Source organism: Canis aureus, chromosome 6 (genome assembly GCF_053574225.1).
Source record: "Canis aureus isolate CA01 chromosome 6, VMU_Caureus_v.1.0, whole genome shotgun sequence".
NCBI lineage: Eukaryota > Metazoa > Chordata > Mammalia > Carnivora > Canidae > Canis > Canis aureus.
In genome coordinates, this window is record NC_135616.1 from 59668248 (window position 1) to 59692216 (window position 23969).

General features: G+C 38.5%; 1 protein-coding gene across 10 annotated transcripts in view; it reads left to right on the forward strand.

Moving 5' to 3' along the window:
• The window catches only part of RASAL2 (RAS protein activator like 2), a 347106-nt gene that overhangs the window by 161020 nt on the left and 162117 nt on the right, over positions 1-23969 (forward strand). For all 10 annotated transcript variants that reach the window (XM_077901811.1, XM_077901814.1, XM_077901815.1 and 7 more), the window contains exons 2-3: positions 2027-2154; positions 19839-19965. In XM_077901811.1, the coding sequence (XP_077757937.1) occupies positions 2027-2154; positions 19839-19965 (255 nt within the window). The remainder of the gene's footprint in view (positions 1-2026; positions 2155-19838; positions 19966-23969) is intronic.

Sequence of the window (23969 nt, forward strand, 5' to 3'; positions counted from 1 at the left end):
TCACCCATGGCTAACTTACGTAAGCAGGTTAGTCATTTGAATGAAAACTTGTCTAGGCCACAAAACCACCACATTTCCACATAAAGTAGGTGCATCCCTCTGTTGAAGTGGAGTTGGTATTTGATTCTAAAAATAGGCCTGCATTGTGGTAAAAATCTAACCCATTTGTTTGTCCAAATCATGTGAAGAAAATCAGCTTTGACATGACTTTTAAGTACAGGCAAGAAACTTCTATATGTGTCAAAAGGGATTAGAAGTTAGCTCCTTTCAAGCTTTTTGTGATAATTTCAGGAAATTTTAAAGTCTAAAGAAAACTTTAAAATAATTTTAGATGCTCTCTTAGAATACCAGGGAAGAATTGGGGGTGGGGAAGAGAGTTTGTGCAATGGAGAAGCTATAGATGTACTGCTGCGCACAGTGCCGCAGAGACAGACACAGAGCAGGAGGGGGAGAAAGGAAAAGCGGTGAAATAAGAATTAATAGCATGTCCAGCCAAGCCCCAGTAACACTGATTCTGTGACTGAGTTATTTGGAGGGTAGTTGAATGATCCCCTCAATCTGCAGAGCAATAAGTTTAAATAGATGTTTAGAGAGCAAAGGAAGTTAAGCCAGAAGGAACACTGAAGGTAATATTGGTCGCACAAGGCTTTGCAAAAAGAGACCTACACCTAGGTGCCCTAGTTACTGACTTGTTTATTTCCGATGAAACCTCAGCTATAGCTTTGCATATTTGGGTGATTGTAGTATAAAATATCTAGGACAGGGCAGCCCGGGTTGCTCAGTGGTTTAGCGCCGCCTTCGGCCCAGAGCGGGATCTTGGAGACTTGGGCTCTCTGCATGGAGCCTTCTCCTTCTCCTGCCTGTGTCTTGGCCTCTCTCTCTCTCTCTCTCTGACTCTCACGAATAAATAAATAAAATCTTAAAAAAATATATCTAGGACATTATTTGTATTTCCTTGAAGCCAGTACCAGGAATGCCTATTCTCTTGTAGAAAGTAATAGTAACAAAAACACTCATATAAGAGATAAAATGTGCTTACTTATGATTTACAACCCTTCTGCCCTCATAGGTGTTTGTGTTCTAATTTCTCCAGTTTGAGATGCTCCTCTAGCATAATAACTAAATAGTAATAAATAATGTATTTAAAATGATCTCTTCAGGATATTTTCGACAGGAATTAGTCCTTCATGGCTAAAGAACTTTTCATATTCGCTTGTCATAAAAGCCTTATTTAGTAGATCTAATGGGTAGTTTTGATGAAGATGTGTTCCAAAGTGTATGGCGGCCCAAAAGAGTCAACAGTTCACATAAAAAAAAAAAAAAAAATACAAAGGAGCAAAGTCAGAGTAACCAGTTGGTATTTAAGAGGGAAATGAGACATTCGAGAAGAGTTAGACATTTAGCTCTGCTGTGTACCTCTGCCTCTAAGAGACCTGATAGTAATGTGTTCAGAGCTCTCCTTGAGGAAATTGCTTTCGGGGTTTTTAAGATCTTACTGGCCTCTAGTGGTAATATCATGCTATCATTTAAAGAGTTTTAATTTTTACGTGTGACTAGAAATAAAGCTATTTTGAAGACACTGGCTGATGACAACTTCATTCTCTCTGTTTAGGGTCAGCAGTATTCTCAGTGTACATGCCACGTTGTCTTCTTCCTGAAGATGAGAGGCTCTATCTTTTGTTCTTGTTTCTGAGTCATCCTCACCTCTTTATTTGGAATGTTAGTTTAGCTGTGAAGCAGGCTCCCATTGTTTTAGTACTTGGACAAGTGGGGGTGACTGTGTCTGGTGTGGGCTACCAGTTCTTCCCTAGTGTATCAGCCTTCTTTTCTGCAGACGAAAGGGCCAATTTCCCCTTCTGTGTACAACAGTTTATTTTGTTAAAAGGAAGTTTTCAATTTAGCATTTAGGTTCATGTTTAAAACTCCTTATTTAATTCTATTTTGAACAATCTTATATTTGAAATACCGATCTACTAAGTAAGCATGATAATGTTTCTCACTTTTGTTTTTCCTGTTTATCACTCAGATGTGAAGGGGCCACCTACCCATCGTCTGTCTTGTGGACAGTCGCCCTACACAGAGACGACAACATGGGAGCGGAAGTATTGCATCCTCACCGACAGCCAGTTGGTGTTGCTCAACAAGGAGAAGGAGGTAAGATGGCTATTACTAAGGAAAGCTACTTCTCTTTCTGACCAGATTCCTGAAATCTAGTTTTTATTTGCATTTTGATATGTGACACTTACAGAAATGGAAGCTGTATCAATGATAAATTATAAGTACAGGTATGCCTCCTTCTATTGAGCTTCACTTTATTACACTTGGCAGATACCATGTTTTAACAAACTGAGGGTTTGTGGCAACCCTGTGTGAAACAAATCTGTCAGCACCTTTTCTCCAACAGGGTATGCTCATTTTTTGTCTCTCTGTCACATTTTGGTAATTATCACTTCAAACTTCCTTATTATTATTAAATTTGTTATGGTCATCTATGATCAGTGATCTTTGATGTTACTTTATAATCGTTTTGAGGCACATGAACTGCAACCATCTAAAATGGTGAATTTAATTGATAAATGTATATGTTCTGACTGCTCCCCTGACGGTTGTTCCCTTTTCTCTCCCTCTTCTCTGGCCTCTCTGAGAGTCCCTAAAACACAACAATATTGAAATAGGCCAATTAATAACCCTACAATGGCCTCTGAATGTCCAAGTGAGAGGAGAACTCTCACATCTCTCACTTTAAATGAAAAGCTGGAAGTGATTAAGCTTAGTGAGGAAAGCATGTTAAATGTCAACTGAGGCTGAAAGCTAGGCCTCTTGCACCAAACACTTGCACCAAACCAACATACGAATGCAAAGGAAAAGTTCTTGAAGGTAACTAAAAGCGTTAGCCCAGTGAACATAGGAGTGATAAGGAAGTGAAACAGCCTTATTGCTGAGACAGAGCAAGTCTCAGTGGTCTGGTAGAGGATCAAACCAGCCACAACATCTTCTTCAGCCAGAGCCTATTCCAGAGCAAGGCCCTCACTCTCTTCAATTCTATGAAGGCTGAGAGAGGTGAGGAAGCTGCAGAAGAAAACTGGAAGCCAGCAGAGGTTGGTTCATGACGTTTAAAGAACGAAAGAAGCCACCTTCATCAACACAAAAGAGCAAGCTGAAGCAGCAAGTGCTGATGCAGAAGCTGTAGCAAGTTCTCCAGCACATCTAGGTAAGATCATTCCTGAAGGTGGCTATGCAACACAACAGATTTTCAGGGTAGACAAAATTGTCTTCTATTGGATGAAGATGCCCTCTAGCGCTTTCATAGCTAGAGAGGAGAAGTCAGTTGGCTTCAAAGCTTCCAAGGACAGGCTCACTGTTGTCAGGTACTGATGTAGCTGGTGACTTGAAGTTGCAGCCAGGGCTCATTTATCATTCTCAAAACCTCAGGGTCCATAAGAATCATGCTAAATCTACTCTGCCTATGCTCTAGAAACAAAACTGCAAAGCCTGGATGACAGCACATCCGTTTACAACGTGGTTGCCTGAATATTTTAATCCCACTATTGAGATCTCCTGCTCAGGAAAGAAGATTCCTTTCAAAATAGGACTGCTCGTTGACAATGCTCCTGATCCCCCAAGGGCCCTTATGAGGATACTTACAAGATTCATGTTTTGTTTTGTTTTTTTCTTTAAATATTTTATTTATTTATTCATGAGAGACAGAGAGAGAGAGAGAGGCAGAGACACAGGCAGAGGGAGAAGCAAACTCCATGCAGGGAGCCTGACATGGGACTCGATCCTGGGTCTCCAGGATTGTGCCCTGGGCTGAAGGCAGCGCTAAACTGCTGAGCCACCCGGGCTGCCCAGATTCATGTTGTTTTTTATGCCTGCTAACACAATGTCCATTCTGCAGCCCACGGATCACAGGGTAATTTTGATCTTCAGGTCTTCCCGCCTCCTCCTTTTTTTTTTTAAGATTTCATTTATTTATTAGAGATCACAAGCAGAGGGAGAGGGAGAAGCAGGCACCTCACTGAGCAGGGAGCCCAATGTGGGGCTCAATCCCAAGACTTTAGCCAAAGGCAGACGCTTAACTGACTGAGCCCCACCCAGTTGTCCCTCAAGTCTTATTCTTTAAGAAATGCATTTCATGAGTGGCTCAGTCCTTAAGCAACCAACTCTTGATTTTAGCCCAGGTCATAATCTCACAGTTGTGAGATCCAGCCCCGTGTTGGGTTCTATATTAAAGCCTACTTAAGATTTTTCTCCGCCTTCCTTTGTCCCTTCCCCCACCTGTGTGCAAGATCATGCTCTCTCTCACTCTCTCTCTCTCTCAAAAAAAAAAAAAAAAAAAAAAAAAAGGAAAAATACATTTCATAAGGCTATAGCTGCCAAAGATGAATCTGTGCAAAGTAAATTGAAAACCTTCTGAAAGAGATTTACCATTCTAGATGCCATTAAGAATTCTTGTGATGCATGGATGGGAACAGGTCAGAATGTCTACATTAAAAGGAGCTTGAGAGCTTGAGGACAAAATTGATTCGAACTCTCATGGAGAACCCTGAGGGATTCAGGACTTCAGAGAAGGCAGTAACTGTGGATGTCATAGAAATAACAAGAGAACTAGACTTGAAAGGGGAGCCTGAAGATGGAACTGCATTGCTGCAATCTCATGATCAAATGTGAATGGATGAGGAGCTGCTTCTTAGGGATGAGCAGAGAAGGTGGTTTCTCGAGATGGAATCTTCTCCTAGCAAAGATGCCATGAAGATTATTGAAATGACTCCAAAGGATTTAGAATATTCCTTGAACGTAGTTGATAAAGCAACGGCAGAGTTTGAAAGGACTGACCCCAATTTTATTTTATTTTATTTTATTTTATATTATTTTATTTTATTTATTTTATTTTATTATTATTTTTTTTTATTTATGTTAGTCACAGAGAGAGAGAGAGGCAGAGACACAGGCAGAGGGAGAAGCAGGCTCCATGCACCGGGAGCCCGACGTGGGATTCGATCCTGGGTCTCCAGGATCGCGCCCTGGGCCAAAGGCAGGCGCTAAACCGCTGCGCCACCCAGGGATCCCTGACCTCAATTTTAAAAGAAGTTCTGCTGTGGGTAAAATGCTATCAAACAGCATCAAATGCCACAGAGAGATTGTTAAAGAAAGGAAGAGTCCATTATATTGGCAAACTTCATTGTTGTCTTGCTTTAAGAAATTGCCACAGCCACTCCATCCTTCAGCAACCATTACCCTGATCGGTCAGCAGCCATCAACATCCAGGCAAGACTCTCCACCAGCAAAAAGAGTATAACTTGCTGAAAGCTCAGATGATGACTAGCATTATTTGGTAATAAAGTATCTTAAAATTAAGGTATGTACTTTTTTTAGATATAATGCTAATGCACATTAAATAGATTACAGTATAAATATAAACATAACTCATATGTAGTGGGAAACCAAAAAATTCATTTGACTCATTTTGCTGCAGTGTTCTAGAACTGAACCTGAAATGTCTCTGAGGTATGCCTATAAGTCTAAAGGGCTGCTCGTGTCCTGATGATATCCAGTTGTCTTGAAGGAGGGAGTTCAACAAGATAGGGTTGGATTTTCACTAAGGAATGTGACATGGATTATTGAGTTGAGTAATTTGGAATGAGAACAGATTGCATTGGGTAGACCTGGCTCCAAAAATTGCCCAGAAGGGTTATGGGAAGTTATATCAGTGTAACTGCTAGCAAGTAATAAATGGCACTCTCCAGGGATTAATTGAAGAGGTTTAATGCATGGACTATTTACAGAGACATGGGCAGCAGAAGGGACCCACCAAAGACTGTGAAGCACTATAAACTAGTAACAGCAGAAAGCTTATTATCCCCCTAGACTTTCAGGGCAAAGGAAGGGAATAGTACTTCTGGAAACCAGAGAATGGGTTGCTTGAGAGGACTGTATGACAATTGATGTGACGCCCCATAAAAGAGCACAGCTTCTACTCAAACAGAGATGGCCAGCAGGGAGGAAGCAAAGGAGGAGAAACACTCCAGCTCTCTTCCTGCCTTCTGATGTCTTGCCAGCTGTTACCTGCTAGCCAAACTTAGCTTGAAGCCAGAGGAAAAAAGATTTCTGTTAATGTATTTTGTGAGATTTGCTTTCTGAAACACACAGCAAGGGAGAGGAAGGCAGAGAGTACATCTGGAGAGGCTGACTGAATGTAATTAGTGCAGGCATCGAGTTCTAGGTAGACTTTTGTCCTTCTACATGAAAAAACCCTTGAACTTATCATATACTATTTACTACTTTACTCCAAGTATGACGGTGTCAGAGTCCTTCCACATCCAAATAACTCATTTGCTTATTGGTGATGTATCAGATACTTGATATCATTCTGATTTGGTAGGTCCATGACACTGTTTTACTTCCCACCTCCAGAACATACAAAAGTCAGTGAGTATCATCTTGACAAAGAAAAGAGATAGTGGGAGGGAAGGAGAAGAAAAGATCTGGTTTAACAAAGGACAAACACTAATTGCCAAAAGTAAATACCTAAAAAGCTATATATAGAATATCAGTGTAGTAAGTCATCCTTCCTGAGAAGTGAACAGAAATACAGTTCTCAGCTCGGAGCTGTTTATCCCTAGCTCCCTTTTCTCTTCCCTCCTTCTCTCTGTCCCTTTTCTTTCCCAACCCTCTTCTTATTCAGCAGTCTTTAATATAGTAAAGCCAAGGTAATAACAACAGAAGAATTTTAGTTTCTGTTAATAGACAGGTCTTACTTGCGAGGGCCCAGCTTGTGTGCTCTCTGTGGTGCTTATTCTTTTTCTCCAGCCATGGAAAATCTGCCTTACTTTTGTTACCATCTCCCTACCCATGACCCTTTTCCAGTATTTTAATATTAAGTTTTATTTCATTAAAATAATGTAATAAAGGTCAGCGTTTTCTGCGGTAGTCTAGCACATGTTCCTGTGTTTATCTTAAGTGAACACATAATAAAAATTGGTAGAGTGAGTATTAGTATAGGAGATTTCTAGGTATCTTACTTTGGATAAACACATAATTGAAAAGGTTCATTTTAACCAAGCTGCTTTGTCAGCAGTCATTTATCAAAGGTATTAGTAAGGAGTGATATGAATAGATCATTTGCTATCTTTCTGACCTTACTTTTTATTTAATTTAGTATTGTAAGAAATTAAGTAGTGTCAGGATAGAGAGCAGAAGGTCAAGAAACATGCCTTATCTAGAACTAAGGTGAAATCCACTGATTAAAGATTATTGATCAATTGAGGATTCCAAGCCTGCCCCCCCACACACTTTGTCTCATAAATTACCTGTTCATGAGGAATAATTTTCTAAAACAGTATCTTATGTGCTTTATTTCTTTTTATGCCATCATCCTGAGTAGCCCTGGACAAATGAGAGCTCCTCATTTCCCATACTCTGTATATGGCTCTGTAAATCCTCTTTTCTGCCTGCATCTTCTGCTCCTCTTTTACCACTGTTTAAAACTCTATCATTAGAGGGATCCCTAGGTGGCTCAGCGGTTTGGTGCCTGCCTTTGGGCCAGGGCACGATCCTGGAGTCCCAGGATCGAGTCCCGCATTGGGCTCCCGGCATAGGAGCCTGCTTCTCCCTCTGCCTGTGTCTCTGCCTCTCTCTCTCTCTCTTTCTCATAAATAAATAGATAAATAAATAAATAAATAAATCTTAAAAAAAATAAAACTTTATCACTATACCCTCTGCAATTCACAGTCTATCATCAGCAAAATCAGCTGTTTCTTCCAGCTGTTCTTTGTAGGCATCCCTTAACTTCTTGGTTTCAAGAGAACCTGTATTTTCCCTGAGAATATCATCTTCTGTGAGGTCCTGTCAAGTCATGGCTGTTTTTCTTTTCTTTTTTTTTTTTTTAATTTTTATTTATTTATGATAGTTATCACAGAGAGAGAGAGAGGCAGAGACACAGGCAGAGGGAGAAGCAGGCTCCATGCACCGGGAGCCCGACGTGGGACTCGATCCCGGGTCTCCAGGATCGCGCCCTGGGCCAAAGGCAGGCGCCAAACTGCTGCGCCACCCAGGGATCCCCATGGCTGTTTTTCTTCCACAGCCTTCATACCATGCTGCTTTTGGAAGGTGCTCTTCCTCTTTCACGACTGCTTCTTGCCCTCCTCCATTTTTCCTAGAAGTCCAAATACTTCTAACCCCTAATCATTCTTCTTCATTTTCTGTTGATTTGAGCTTCTGGCTCATTATCATTAGTTTCAACACTACCCCAGCCTTACTTTGTTATGATTCTAAGATCTGCAGAGATGCTTCTTCCAACACACTGGGTCTCAGGTCCTTGACCTCTTTCTTCCCAGATCTTTTCTTTTAACCTGTCTCATCGCTGCAACTTCTTCATATTCTTAATTGCATTCATTGTATACTCTCCTCATCATCTTCTTACTAGCTCGTCCCTTGTTCCAACAATCCTTCAGAGACCAATGGTCCATTGATACTATTACCTTTTCTACCCCATATACCTCTGATAGCCTCTCTTCCCTCTTCACTCAGCCTGAATTCCATGGTCAGCCATTCTAATTACTCCCTTGCATACTATTTCCTTGCCCTTCTTATGCATTATCACTCTCACTTGGCAATGTGATAGCTCAGTTAAATCCTGTCCCTTATCTGTCCTGCCCTCCATCCATGCAGCATAATATGTCTGCAGAAAATCACTCCATCGTGCTGATGGTCTTTAAACTAGTGACTGTAAACCTCATGTGAGCCCCTAATGCTACTTAGCAATCACAAAACATTTTCCTAGCTTGATTATTGTCCAACTCTCCTGAACTAGTACTTCTCAATCTACGTGTGGAAAGGACCAGTTTTTTTCTCTACCCAGCTGTGAACAAAATATGATAAAATGAATAGATAAGAAAAATGAAATTTCAAAAAGACATAAAAACACAAGTCCCAATTTTTAATTAGATTTAACCAAAATGAAATTACAATTCAATAAATATACACAGAATAATCATAACATAGGAAAAGAAGAAGTAAAGAAAATTGTACATGTTCATAGAAAGTGTGCTGTACAATGAAACAGACCTATTGATCACACGAGGCATACTTCTCAATTTCTGTACTGTTAAATTATATATTGCAGGCCAATAACATTTGCAGAACAACATAAGTCCTTGGACCACACTTTGAGTGGTACAGTCCAAAATGATTTCAAAATGACTTTTTTTCAGGCCTCCTGGGTGGTTCAGGCAGTTAAGTCTGCTCAGGTCATGATCTCAGGGTCCTGCAATTGGGCCCCACATTGGGCTCTCTGCTCAGTGGGGAGTCTGCTTCTTCCTCTCCCTCTTCCTCTGGGCACACACTCTCTCTCTGTCTCTCTCTCTCTTTCAAATAAATAAAATCTTTTAAAAAAATTATAAAATGACTTTTTTTTCTACTTCTCCTCTATTCTAATCCTTTATCTATTACTCTTGTATAGCTGGTTATTTTGATGCTTATTTCTTTTTTTGTTTGTTTGTTTGTTTGTTTGTTTGTTTGTTTTTTGATGCTTATTTCAATGAGAAAACTCAAGCACCCAGAAGAGAACTTCTGATACTTCATTACCAACCATGTACAATGTCTACCCATCCCCAAGCAAGCGTTTCCCTATACTCTGTTTTGTCTCTTTTAACTATAGTTGACCTGTCTACAATCCAGTGATCAGCTCCTCCGTGTGTGCACATTCCATTACTTCTCACCTATTCAAGGATGTATCACTAGCAATTCTCCCCTGCTTCTTTTACATCTTTAATTTTTTGCTCTCTACTGGATCATTCCCCATCAGCATGCTATAATTTTTCCCATTTTAAATGAAGAGATAAGCCTGGATTAATCTCACTTCTATCAACAATTACCATTTCTTTCTCTGCTTCCTTTAACAGCAAAAAGTCTTGAAAACTTTTAAATCCATTGTCTATAATTCTTCTCCTCTCATTCTTTCTTAAACCCGCTCCACCAGATTCTTACACCATTCTGACAGAATTGTTCTGACCTCTACCTCACTAAATCCAAGGGTCAGTTCTCCATTCTTATCCTACTTAATCTGTTAGCAACATTTAATACAGTCGATGGCTCCTTCCTTCTACAACTACTTTCTTTTGGCTTAGACCTCGTGCACTCTTAGTTTTCCTCCTGCTTTTCTGGAGTCATCCTTCCTTCTGAGTCACCTTTGCAGGTTTCTCTTCTCTTTTTTTTTTTTTTTTTTTTAATTTTTATTTATTTATGATAGTCACAGAGAGAGAGAGAGAGAGAGGCAGAGACACAGGCAGAGGGAGAAGCAGGCTCCATGCACAGGGAGCCTGACGTGGGATTCGATCCCGGGTCTCCAGGATCGCGCCCTGGGCCAAAGGCAGGCGCTAAACCGCTGCGCCACCCAGGGATCCCGGTTTCTCTTCTCTTTAAATCTGACCAGGGGAGTGCCACAGAGTTCAGTCCTCAGGCCTCACTTCTTTAGAATCTCATCCAGTCTTAGGACTTTCAGTACCCTCTAATGCTGTGGTTCCTAGTTTTATGTCTCGGGTCTATACCTCTCTCTCATCTCCAGACCTGTATATCCATCTGCCCATTACATCTCTACTTGGATATATAATAAACATCTCCAACATGCCTCACGCTGAACCCCTAATTTTTCCAATCCTGCCAGAGGCCATCCCCACCTCCATTAATGATAACTCCATTCTTCCAAGTTTTGAAGGCCAGAAACTTCCCCAGCTTTACTCTGTCCCAGCCATTCTGGCATTGTTAGGACTCTTGAACACATCAGCATGTTCCTTTCCTGCCTCAAGGCCTAAGCCTTACCTTTTTCCTCAAATATTTGCATGACTCACTTTCTCACTTCCTTCAACTCTTTGTAAGCAAAGAGAGCGCACCCTGACCAACCTATGTTAAATTGCAACTTCTCCTCATATCTCTATCCCAAACTTTGATCTAATTACTTGGCTCTGATTTTTTTTTTCCCTCATAGTGTTTGCCACCTTCTGAAATGCTTTATAATTTATTTGTTATGTTTATTGTCTCCCTTCCCCTATGAGAATGTAAGGTTTAGGGCAGGGATTTTGTCTATTTTGTTCAATGCTATATTCCTCAGTGCTTAGAACAGTTCCCAACACCTAAATAAATTCTCAATAAATATTTGTCCAATAATTTTTTTAGAAGGTAAATTATAGACTCTGATTCTGAATATCCATTTCATTAATGTAAATTTGAGAGATGAACCTTTTTTTCTATCTTTTCGTTTTATGTTATAAATCTTCCCAGAATATGAGACTTAATTCCATATATTTTCTAAAAACTAGATGATAATAAAGGAGAAAAATAATCCATAGATGCTTTTCCATTGTTGAATATTGATTCATTTTTATTTATTTATCGAACACCTATAATGTGTGTAGTATTGTGGTGGCAAAGATGTAGTCTTATGGGGACACATTGAGGTAAATTAAAAGCTGTAATCATTTGGAACTTGACAGAGGTGATGACTGTATAACATTATGAATGTACTAAATGTCTCTGAATTATTCATTTTAAAATGGTTAATTTTAGGTTAAATGAATTTTGCCTCAATAATTTTTTTTTCAAAAATTATAATATAACCATAAGGGGAAGATTAACTGACATATTGCCTGGGTGGGTTGTGATGTGAAATGAAGAACGCCAAGAAAGATTTTACAGAGAAATTTATGATTGAGCCATGTCTTTAGGGACAAAAAGAAGCTCAGCTGGAAGAAAAGTAGGGGAGGATATTCCAAGTATGTATAATGATACAAAGTCGAGAAACATCTCTTTGGCAAACTGCAAAATGTTCAGAATTCTTGGAATAAAGTTTGCAAGAGGAAAAAAAATATAGCCGATAGCTGGCAAGAACCAAATAATAAAGTGCCTTTGAAGGCCATGCTAAAGAATTTGGATGTTTTTCTGGATGTGATTTAGACCATGGAAAGGTATTTAACAGGGCAGTAACATCATCAGATTTGCTTCTTAGAAAAGTAACTCTGTTGATCATGTGGAAAATTGAGTGAAAGGGATTGGAAGGAAGTACATGAGTTAAGATGACTATAGTAGACCTGGTAAGGGATGATGAAGGGATGATGAGGGTACAAAGCAGATACAGAGACAGTTTAATGCCCTGAGACAGGTATATTCTACCGTTAAGTTGGAAAAACTGGATTAAGTCTCTCTGATAAGAAATTGTAAAGTCATTGCTGTACCTGCTTCTTAAATGATAAGCTTAATATATTGTTAATTTCATTACAGGAAAAGATTAGAAACCCACTTTTTTTGTGGAAGGACCAGAGTATGCTGTCACTTTTCTACCTTTCACCCACATTATCATGAAGAGTATAACACTTACTCTTGAATTTTGCATTGAAAATATAGAATTCATTGAAAGAAAGGAGTTTAAGGAATTTCCTTCTAAAATTACCTAAAAATGCTGTTTTAAACCTTAATCAACTAATCACCAGGTTGTTTACTGCTGTCTTCAAAAGATAATTAAGAGGTTCTATAAGGATTTAAATGAAGCCTTAGCCAGGCACTGCTGGAATGTAGGAGGATTATATTAGCCTAGTATCACTCATGTATTCAGTGTGTGGGATCTTTTAGTGCTCTCTCCTAACTCTGCATGTTTCCTGTCAGAAATGGGAACAAGTCTGCTTGGGGGATATACATGAGAAGGGTGTTAAATACACCACTTACCAATTTGAGAATATAACAGAAGGGTAGGTCTGGGCAGAATGCTGAAAGAAGTCTGCCAGGAGTATCACCTTGAGAAATGACTCATTGGTTCAGTAAATTGCTTCATGCAAATTGTGCCAAATAGACATTGCTTATGTGTGTTATGAAATATACTTCCCCGCCCGAATGCCAGCAAAGGCCCCAGCTGGCTTGGCACCAGCCCAGTTCAAAGAGGGTGTAGGAGGCCATTTGAATTCCATTTTGCTCGCAAGAGATAAGACCAAGTAAACGAGAGATTAGGAGTGGAGGGAAATGGCAGAGAGACAATCATGAACCCTTCAAGGTACAGCCAGCATAAAAATACAAAAAAAAAGAAGCTAAATATGTGAGTTTCTTTCTCTTGGCAATAATAACCCATTAGGAAGGATAACCGTGGCTCCATTTTTCTCCATTCAGACTCTACTTTCTGTAGTTGGAATTTTGAAAGCTGGATGGTAGCATATAAGCAGCAAGGTACTAATAATGCAATTTAAAAATATCTTAGAATATTTTTATTGCTTTTGGAAAGCATTACTCTCATTCAAATATGTTGATGAAAATAGCATTTAGGCTTTGTGCAAACAGCCAAAAATCAACTATTATTTATCCTGGGGTAAACTACTCATGGCATATTTCATTCAGAACCATTTTCAGGCTTTTCAGCAGATACATAGTGTGCCCCTGTGAGTGAATTTACTAGCTAGGAGTTACAAAGAATAAAACACAGTTCCTTCCCCTTTCTCTCCCCCATACCAAACTTAGTTGTGGAAATAAGACAAATACTTTTTAAATGGCATTTGATAAATAGCTAAAGTAGAGAAAGAAATTCATTTATTCTAAAGGACCGTAATCTGTGTCATTAAGATGCTATTGGCAATGGGTCATTACCAAAGGAAGCTTAAGAAAGGAAGGGATTTGATCAAAGCTATATGTTATGAATATTAATCTGTAGACTGGGAAGAGGGAGAGATAGGAAGGAGACAGACTAATGAAGAGACGACCATTCATCTGATCTAAAAACTGAAATAGTTTCCCAGTGCTTCCTGAATTATGTATGACCTGGTATTAAAACCCTCCCAATGCAATCATAATATATTTTTGGGGTTTTAGGTTTTACTACCCTTCTAGAGGCTCTAGCTAAATTGGCCTACTCCCTGTTCCAAAACAAAAGTTGTGTGTTTACCACTTCTTGGCCGATGGTATATTTTTTCCTTTGCCTAACATAGCCCCCATCTCTAGCTACCAAATATTCCTTATTTGTGGATTGGGGCTATTTTTTAAGGTTTGGGGATTGACTAGTAAGGTATAAGCTGTTGACTTACATGGAATTAGTTGTACAAACGAATAATTATAATTCAGTGTAATAAGTGTAGTGACAGAGAAAGATCCGTTATTGGAGGAAACTCAAGAAGGTATACCGTAACCTTCCCTTAGGGGATTAGTAGGAGGAGAAGATTTCTGGAAGAGGTAATGCCTGTCCTAAGCTTTAAGATGAATTAGCAGTTTACTGGCAGGTATAGATGAGAAAAGAAAGTGAGGAAAGATATTTCAGGCTGAGAGAACCAACTAGAACCAACTAATAAGCAAAGCACTGAACTACAAAATAGGGAATATTTTAGGGAAATGAAAGCAATTTGGTATTCCTAGAATGTAAAATCTGAATGAAGCCGGACACTCAGACAGTAGCGAGATTGTGGAAAACCTGGTATATTCTGAATTAGGGAGCTTGAACTTACTCTGTTAGATAGTAGTTTTAAAACACTCTTGTAGCAGAACCTTTTCTTTGTGGAAAAGCTTATACAAAAGCCCTGTATAACAGATAAACTCAGAATTATGCTCTGGTTGAAGCAGAGAGCTACCTCCTCACTGTCAGATACTTCTATACACAAACATCTGGTTAGTCCTTTGAAAGCCACTGCTGGAGGTGAAGGAGAACAATTGAAGGGCTTTAAGCCTCAGGATGACGTGATCAAATTTGCATTTTGGAGATATTCTGATAACAATATAAAGGATAGATTTAAGAGGCAGAATATCATCAATGAAGAGACTGTATTAGTAGTTAGGATAAGAGATAATATGAGAGTTTTGGCACCAGCTATGATGGAGTAAATGGTATAAGACTAGCCCTCCCATTTGCAAAACAAACAAACCAAAAAACCCATAAAACTAGAGATTTTAGTATATATATATTATATATATAGATTATATATATAGATTTTATTTTATTTTTATTTTATTATTATTTTTTAAAGATTTTATTCACTTATTCATGAGAGACACAGAGAGAGAGGCAGAGACACAGGCAGAGGGAGAAGCAGGCTCCACGCAGGGACCCTGACGTGGGACTCGATCCCGGTTCTCCAGGATCAGGCCCTGGGCTGAAGGCAGCGCTAAACCGCTGAGCCACCCGGGCTGCCCTAGAGATTTTAGTATATATATTATATATAATGGTTTCAGGCATTGGACAATACACAGCTAAAGACAGTGATCAACCCCATTGCCCTGGCTGTCTGCTGTATACCATTTCCCAAATATGGTCCTCCATCTGAAGTCCAAGCAGAGTGCAGTAGTCCCACGAAACTGAGGAGGCAGGGAGCAGAATTCTGCAAGTGAAGGTGCTAGAATCTGCTGGAAAGAATACTGGCACGTCTTTGGCCAAGGGCCAGACTACACTTGGTCAGGGCAAGTCTACCCAGGTTTTCCAGAGAGCAACTGATATGTTAAGAACAAAATAGAGATACTAGTGATTGTACTAAACAATGAGAGACTTGCCTCTGCCAGTGAAAGACCTTTTTAAAGCCTTACCACCCCAGGCATCCAGCTGAGAGACCAGAAAGATCATGACTCAGAAATGAAGAAGTTAAGATTTAGTAAAACTAAGTGATTTTACTTAAATCTCTGCATTCATACCTCCACACCACTTAGTACTGGTGGTCAGGGATTAATAAACAAATAATTAAAGCTGGAGGTACTGAGAATAGATCAATGGTTCTCAGCTTTGCTTGCACATTAGAGTGACACGGGAAGTCTTGAGTTTTCCGTACCCAGACTGCACTCCAGCCCCTGAACTCAGAATGTCTAGGAGTGGTCTACGTGTCTGTTTTTTTTTGTTTGTTTGTTTTTTTTTTAATTTTTATTTATTTATGATAGTCACACAGAGAAAGAGAGAGAGAGGCAGAGACACAGGCAGAGGGAGAAGCAGGCTCCATGCACCGGGAGCCCGATGTGGGATTCGATACCGGGTCTCCAGGATCGCGCCCCGGGCCAAAGGCAGGCGCCAAACCGCTGCGCCACCCAAGGGTCCCTACGTGTCTGTTTTTTAAAGCTCCCTTCGGTGATTATAATTTACAGCCAAGGTTGAGTGCTTCTGTTATGGATGACACTTTGAGAAGCTTAGCCAGGATAGGAAGGAAAAAAAAAAACCACACCTTAGGGCAGCAATTCTCAACTCTAGTAAGCATAGGAATCAATTGCAGGTGTGTTAAAACATGCATATCTGAGCTGCACCCCTGGAGTTTCTGATTCAGTAGATTCAGGGTAGGGTCTGAGGATGTGTATTTCTAACAAGTTTCCAGATGATGCTGATGCTGGGGCCTGGATGCCCACTTGTTTTGAGAGCCACTACTTAAGGAGATAAGGAAGCTGGAGGAAGTTTTTTTTTTTTTTAAGGATTAAAAGGTCCTAATGATATAGTAGACCTGAACATTTTTAAAGTATTCTTTAGGAACTGCTTTCTTTTCTTTTTTTTTTTTAAGTAGGATCCACATCCAACATGAGTCTTGAACTCATGACCCCCAAGATCAGAGCCCATGCTCTACATACCAACTGAGCCAGCTAGGTGCCCCAGGACTGCTTTCTTTTGCTTAGTGTGATCTTGGTTTCCTGTACTTGACTATCCATGTCTTCTGTATGTACTGAGATGGAAATCGAAATGAGTTTCTATGTAATTGTAAATAAAATGAAAGAAGATTTTGCAGACAATACAGAGGTATATGTTATATATATAATGTTTTCTAAGTAACCTGATTTATTTGTGCCATTTTGCTCTTTATTGTCATGGATGGTTTGGAACTAACAGAGGACTAGGAGTCAGAGATTCAGTTTGACTTTGTTACTAACATATTTTAGATACCTGAGAAGCCATTACTTACTATGTTCTTTCCACATCTAAACTGGAATGAATTAAGGGACGCCTGGGTGGCTCAGTAGGTTAAGCGTCAGACTCTTGGTTTTGACTCAGGTCATGATCTCGCCATCTTGGGATCAAGTCCTGTGTTGGGCTCCACGCTCAGCATAGAGTCTGATTCAGCTTTTCTCTCCCTCTCCCACGCTCTCTGCCCCTCCCTCTGCTCTCTCTCTCACACACAGTCTCTCTCTAAAATAAATAAATATTTAAGATGGAATGAATTAAAGCATTTGACACCTCCTCCTCCCTCCTCTGAAGAAAAAGGAGGACTCAGAAACACAGTATAAGGACAAAAAAGTTAAAAGAAAAAGAAAAATTCCCCTCATGTTTTAAGACTGGGAAGATATGTAATATTTAAGGACTTAGTATAAATGTGAACTAATAAACTAAATTAAGGCAATCAGAAAGGACAAAATTGCTTTTCTAAAATTGACTTTCTAAAAACTGATCCTCTGGCTATGTTCTAAGATTTGTGAACTCCAAATTAGTTCATTTGAAGATACTTGGAATATGATCCCTCTAATTTTCAGAGCAGGTCAGTAGGTTTAAAAATTATTTTAGGTAAGAATCAATCAATAGTGTTGTGAAAGTAAAATATTCTTTTTTTTTTTTTTTGAAAGTAAAATATTCTTAAGAAACGCTGGTTTAGAATAAAGGTCAACACTATTCTCCCTTATAGCTTGAGTCAGAGATTCAGTGCCCTAACCTTTAAAATGATAGTTTGAATAAAACCTTTGATCATATATTAAGTTTCAGGAGTGGGAAACAAAGAATCTACATTAAAACTTTGACAAAGGGACGCCTGGGTGGCTCAGTGGTTGAGTGTGTCTGCCTTTGGTCCTGGGATTGAGTCCCACATCAGGCTCCCTGCATGGAGCCTGCTTCTCCCTCTACCTGTGTCTCTGCCTTTCTCTGTGTCTCTCATGAATGAATAAATAAATAAATAAATAAATAATAAAAAATAAAAATAAATAAATAAATGAATAAATAAATATTTTGACTAAGTAAATAAAATTTTGACAAAATAGTTGTGTGAGTGAATTTTAGGCCCAAGTAAGAAGTTTGATATATTTTATTTTTATCTTCGTTAGATATGTTAGACACAAAGTATATGATAATAGAAGCCATTTCTTCCTTTTTACTGGATATGGTCAGTATAAATTTCCACAGAAAAGATCATAATAGGTTATCTCTTCCTAAAGTATAAAAAATAACCACTGTCTTTTTTCTGTGTGGTGTAGGCTCTCATTATATCAGATAATAGGCATGTTTAGAGCTATCACAAAAATGGTTGTGTTTATTTAGGTTCATCTGTTTGTTCAAAGATTGAAACTAATTTTTTTTTACAAAACTTACCCCCATTCTATCCTACTTTGAAGGCAGGTAGAGAATACATTTTTGCCTTTCTTACTAGGAAGGAATTATCTAACTTCTTGGTACTAGTCTTTTAATTATTTAAGTAAAGATAATATAATTTCTATTCTGATGATTTAGCTTACTGTTCGTAAAATCTTAAATTACAGAGTACTCTTGGAAGAGTTCATGTCTTTATTGATGCTATTATTCGATCTCCCTTAATTTTTAGAATTTTATCTTTCTTCATTCTGCCTTGTAGTTTCTCAATGTGCTAGTAGTAACCATAGTTACAGTAATGAGAAAATGGGGACTTTTTGGTCCTATAAAAAGTGTACAAACTTTCAGATTGTACGAGGACATAAGGACTTTGCTCTTTATATTCTCTGTAACATAGAGTTTCCCTTGCTATCATCCCCTTGATCCCAGTCAAAGGAGTTGCATTACTGGGGCAAGGCAGGAAGCATATACAGTTAAGCCTGTATCTATCCCAATTTTATTGGATTAGTTAATGTCATATGTGTTCCCTGTAATCTTTGGAGAAATAAATTATTCCTTGTCTGTAAAAAGGGGATGGGAAAAAAAAATAAAATAAAAAGGGGATGGGAATAGTAATGGCTTGCTCATCATGTCACACATGTAAATTCCTTAGCCTTGTACAAAGTCAGCACTCAGTGCTAATCATTATTATTGAAATTTGTTGAAATTTCAGTACTGGAGCTAGAGGAATGGAAACTATGTTTAATTACTGACAAATTCTGCCAAACTATATAAGTTATTACCCATACTATTGTTAATTCTGAAAAAGGTTACTGGTAAAATATCTTTGTAAAAAGTCTGTGCTCTTTACCACTAAACTAAAATGATTTGATCTTTTAGTATGTTACCAAAAAAAAAAAAAAAAAAAAAAAAGGAACTTAGGGTCATCCCATTACTTTACAATGATAACTTGTAAGTTTTAAGATAGTTATTGGTGTTAGAGATCTTTTGTACCATTCATAGTTGTTTTTCTATATATACAAGCAACACTTGCTATGTTCCACTGAAATATGTTTTATTAACTATCTCTAAGTGCTTAACTGTAAAATTGAAAAAAAATTGGGTGATTTTACTACTCTTAACTAACAAAACCTTCTTTAAATTGAGTTTTGGGGCTAAGTCTCTTTGGTTGGCTTTTATTTCCATTTACCTTATTGGGCATTGGCTAGAATTGGAGCATGTGGACTAGTTACTGGTGTATAAGAATCTTTTATTTGTGTGGGTGTTTTATTTGGTTTTCATAGCTCCCAAAGCAGGCACACACCTGGATATGACTTGTCTGTACTGCAGGTAAGCTAATTTATATGCTCACCTTTCTTGATTTTACAGGTTTCTTTTTAAAGAAAAACTTCCTGACAAGGGGTTGGTAATATCTTACCATTGTAAATACCTGATTTCTATGTTTCATCTACTTTGCTCTAATGATTACAAACTCCTGTCTTTATTAACTAAAAATATTATTCAGTCAGAAGGTAGTTATGGCAAGTTCACTATTAAGTTTCATCTCCTTTTTCTTTTGGTTCACTAGATACCTGTGGAGGGAGGACAGGAGCAGCAGACAGATTCCACCAAAGGGCGATGCCTGAGGAGAACCGTCAGTGTCCCTTCCGAGGGCCAGTTTCCTGAGTACCCACCAGAGGGCGCCACCAAACTGGGTATGCTAATAAAAGGAAAAAATTCCTAACTTTTATCTGGTAATTTATGGGCTTGTTATTGTGTGTTAGAATAACACAAAACATCCTGCTTTTCCTGTTAAGTAAGTGCATTGAAATATTATATGTTAACATAGAGTTAGTAGTCATAGAAAGTTCTGTTCTTTACAATCAAGTGGCCACAAAGTTATTTTGCAGAAAGAAAATTTATCTGAGTGCTAGTACCTTTGCTATACAGTCCTAAGTCATGTGTTGTTTCTGAGTTTATTCCTTGGCTTTAAATTTTGAAAGAGCTTTAAGTGATCTTGTTGAAGCACTAAGATTTGTGGGGGAGCCAGTATTGTGTAGAAACTTGGTATTGAATAGTTTGTGTCCTGTTCACACAGCTACTGATGTTGCCTTATGTAATGTTGGATCAGGCTAATTTGGATGAGCTAATTTTGCATGTCCCACATAAGTTATATTCGTGGTTGGAGTGGGTGACAGAAGGGAGAAATGGGAAAAAAAAAAAAAACCCATTCGAGTTATACACCATAGGAATTAATGTCAATATCAAAACAACTCTCCCCGTTTGCTACCAAGTCTGTTCCATTTGATGTTTTGTGTGCTTACCAGTGGATATTTAGGTTATTAGACAGGTCAGGTAATTTTAAAGAAACATAATTAAGATTAAATAAATAATTTGAAAAGTAGGGAGTGCTTTGGTATTTTCATTGTTGTATTAATATTTGCTTAGTGAACCTAGTCATTAAATCATAGACATTTGATAGGTAAATAATAGGAAATCATTTATAGTCTCTGTATTGTTTAATATGGATCTTTCTGTACTTTTGGTTGTATTTTTGAAAATCAGGGTTTGGTTTTTTTGGGGGGGGTCCCCCCCATTTCTTCATTTCATTTTCTAAATGGAACTCAGAACTCGTGGTCAGAATCTGGATTCTTTATTTATTATTATTATTTTTTATCCTGTAACAATTGTTGCTAATTTCTAGAAATTGGACAAACATTTTTCTCCAAGGAGTCATACTTGGAGAAAATCAAGATTTCCTCTCATCTTATTTCCACTGTACTTCTTTATTTTTTTAAAAAGATTTTATTTTATTTTTTTTTAAGATTTTATTTATATATTCATGAGAGACACAGAGAGAGAGGCAGAGACGTAGGCAGAGGGGCAGGCTCCATGCGAGGAGCCCAATGTGGGACTCAATTCCAAGACCCCAAGATCGTGACCTGAGCCAAAGGCAGACACTCAACCACTGAGCCACCCAGGTTCTCCCCCCCCCCCCGCCCACTGTACTTCTTTAGCATGTGTTCAAACCAGTTTAGGTGAGCCTAAATTATGTTGCAAACCTGTCTGGGTGTAACCATTTTAGCCTATTTATATATTTCACATAGAAGTTCTTTGTGGCTTGGACTGGCCCAGAGTCACCTTCTTTCACCTCTTTTGCTGTCATTATTTGTAATGTTATGTTGATGACTCTCTTTGCCACTTCTCCAGGAACTTTTGACCCACAAAAGTCACTTAATTTTGAGGATATGTAATCATAGTCTGGAAGAATTATTGCCATTTTATAGAAGAGAGAACTACATAGTAATTCTTTAAAAATCTCCACCATTCCAGGTACTGGTCCCAAAGATAAACTAAGATGAGTGGCCATGTTATCTAGTCCAGAGCCAACCTTCTGCCCCTGTCCTTGACTACAAGTATGGTAGCCATCTAGATTCATGGGGTCCATGACCATTTTTGGAGTGGTTGTCTTAAATTAGCACTGGAAGCTGTCATTCATAAGTACCAGAGGGAAAAAGACTGCTTTTAGAGCCATTCTTCCTTACATGACAGTCTAATGTTGAATTAGATAATTATTCTGTTTTGTTTTTTTTTTTTTTGTCTCCTAGTGGTTTGTCTTTAGGCAAAATTTTCTATTGTCAAATATTTAATTGAGTAATTGCTGTATATGTAACATTCTATCTCAATACCTAAGAATGAAAAAGGATATAAGATTAGATTTCTGCCTTTGGAAGATTCTTATGTAGTTAGGAAGATAGATAGCTTATTGATGACTAATTATAGTATGTGTTATTACTGTGGTATATTATGTTGTGTGGCTTTTATTTTTAATTTTTTAAAAACCTTTCACTTATGTAACAAATAGTTATTGAGTGACAACTATGTGCCAGTTGCTATTCTAGGCACTCAAGATATAACAGTGAAAAAAAAATAAACAAAAATCTGTCCCTTTGTGGAGCTTACATTCTATTGAGAGTAACAGACAATAAGCAAGAGTAAGAAGTGAAATATATACTGTGCTAATGGTGATAAGTACAAAGAAAAAATAAAGTAGGGAATGGAGATAGGACGTGTCAAGGAAGTGTAATTTTAGCTAAGGTAACCACGGCATGCCTCTTGTTAAGTGACATTTGAGTAAAGATCTGATAAAATAATGACCGTAAGGCATGTGGATACTTGAGGTTGAGGTATTCCAATCAAAGGAACAGTTAGTATAAATGTGGAAATATGCTTGGGGTGTTCTAAGAACAGCATACATGCCAGTGAGGCTGGCATGGAATGAACAAGGGGGAGAGCATCATTGAGCTCTTTGGCAAGCAGATCAAGATGGTGTTATAGGTCATCATAAGGGCTTTGGTTTCTGCTTTGTGAGATGGGGAGCCACTGACTTCTCTGGTAAAAGTAGGGATGCAAGAATGAGAGTTCAGAGACCAGTTTGGATGCTATTGCAATAATCTAGATGGGAGATGCTAGGACTTGGGCCACAGTGGTAGTAGCGGAAGGGCTGAGAAGTGACCAGATTCTGGATTTGAAGGTAGAGCCAACAGAATTTGCTTATTGGCTTGGATATGGGGTGTAAGAAACAGAAGAATGAGGTCTTTTGGTTAGAGCAGCTAGGGGAATTAAGTTCATGGAAAAGACTGGGAGAAGCACATTTGAAAGTGGAATTGACCAGGAGCTTAATTTTGGACATACAGAGTTTGAAGATCTTTAATAAGACACCCAAGTAGGAATATGCAAGTATGGAAATCAAGAGAAAAGTACAGACTGGAGATAGAAATTGGAGGCCTCAGGGATGCCTGGGTTGCTCAGCGGTTTAGCACCTGCCTTAGGCTCAGGGCATGATCCTGGAGTTCCGGGATCGAGTTCCACATCAGGCTCCCTGCATGGAGCCTGCTTCTCTCTCTGCCTGTGTCTCTGCCTCTCTCTCTCTCTCTCTCTCTCTGTCTCTCATGAATAAATAAATAAAATAAAAATCTTAAAAAAAAAAAAAAGAAAGAAATTGGAGGCCTTTAGCAAATAGATGGTATTCAAAGCCATGAAGTTAAATGAAACCCCAGGGAAATGTGTGTAGGTAGAAGATGAAGCACTGGAACAACATTTAGAGGTTAGGAAAATAATGAAGCATTGGCAAAGAGAAGAAGAATAAAAATCCATAATTTTGTTTCCAAATAAGACAGATGAGTCAAGTGTGTATGGGGCAACCCTTTCTGATCTTGCACAGTTGTTGTACTTCGAGCTCTGGATTCTCTTTGTTCTCCAGTAGAGGAACCCCAAACACTGATCAGTCTTTGCAGAGGTAAAAATCATAGTATACACTTTGATTTCAGGTGAGGCAGTCACCTACAGAGAAATGCCCACTCATGAAAAACATGCCCCTTTTACTGTACTTAAGAGAATTTATAACAGAAAGGAGCTCTGTGACTGTAAAGGATACGTGAAGAACTTTTATAGTGGTTGCCAATTTAACTGTACCTCAGAGATTTTGAACTGGTTAAAGAGCCTTGGCACGTAAGAAGATGGGAAGGTGTATATTTGTGCCTCAACACATTGTTTAACATGAGCAAATTTACACTGATGAGAACCTAATAAATGTCAGAAACTTAGGGAAAGGAAGTATGTATGAGGTATGAGGCAGCAGAGTGGGTATTAGTTAAGCATAGAATGTACTTCTTGCTCAGTCCTTCTCAGACTCTTGCATTTAGCAGTTTAAGATTAC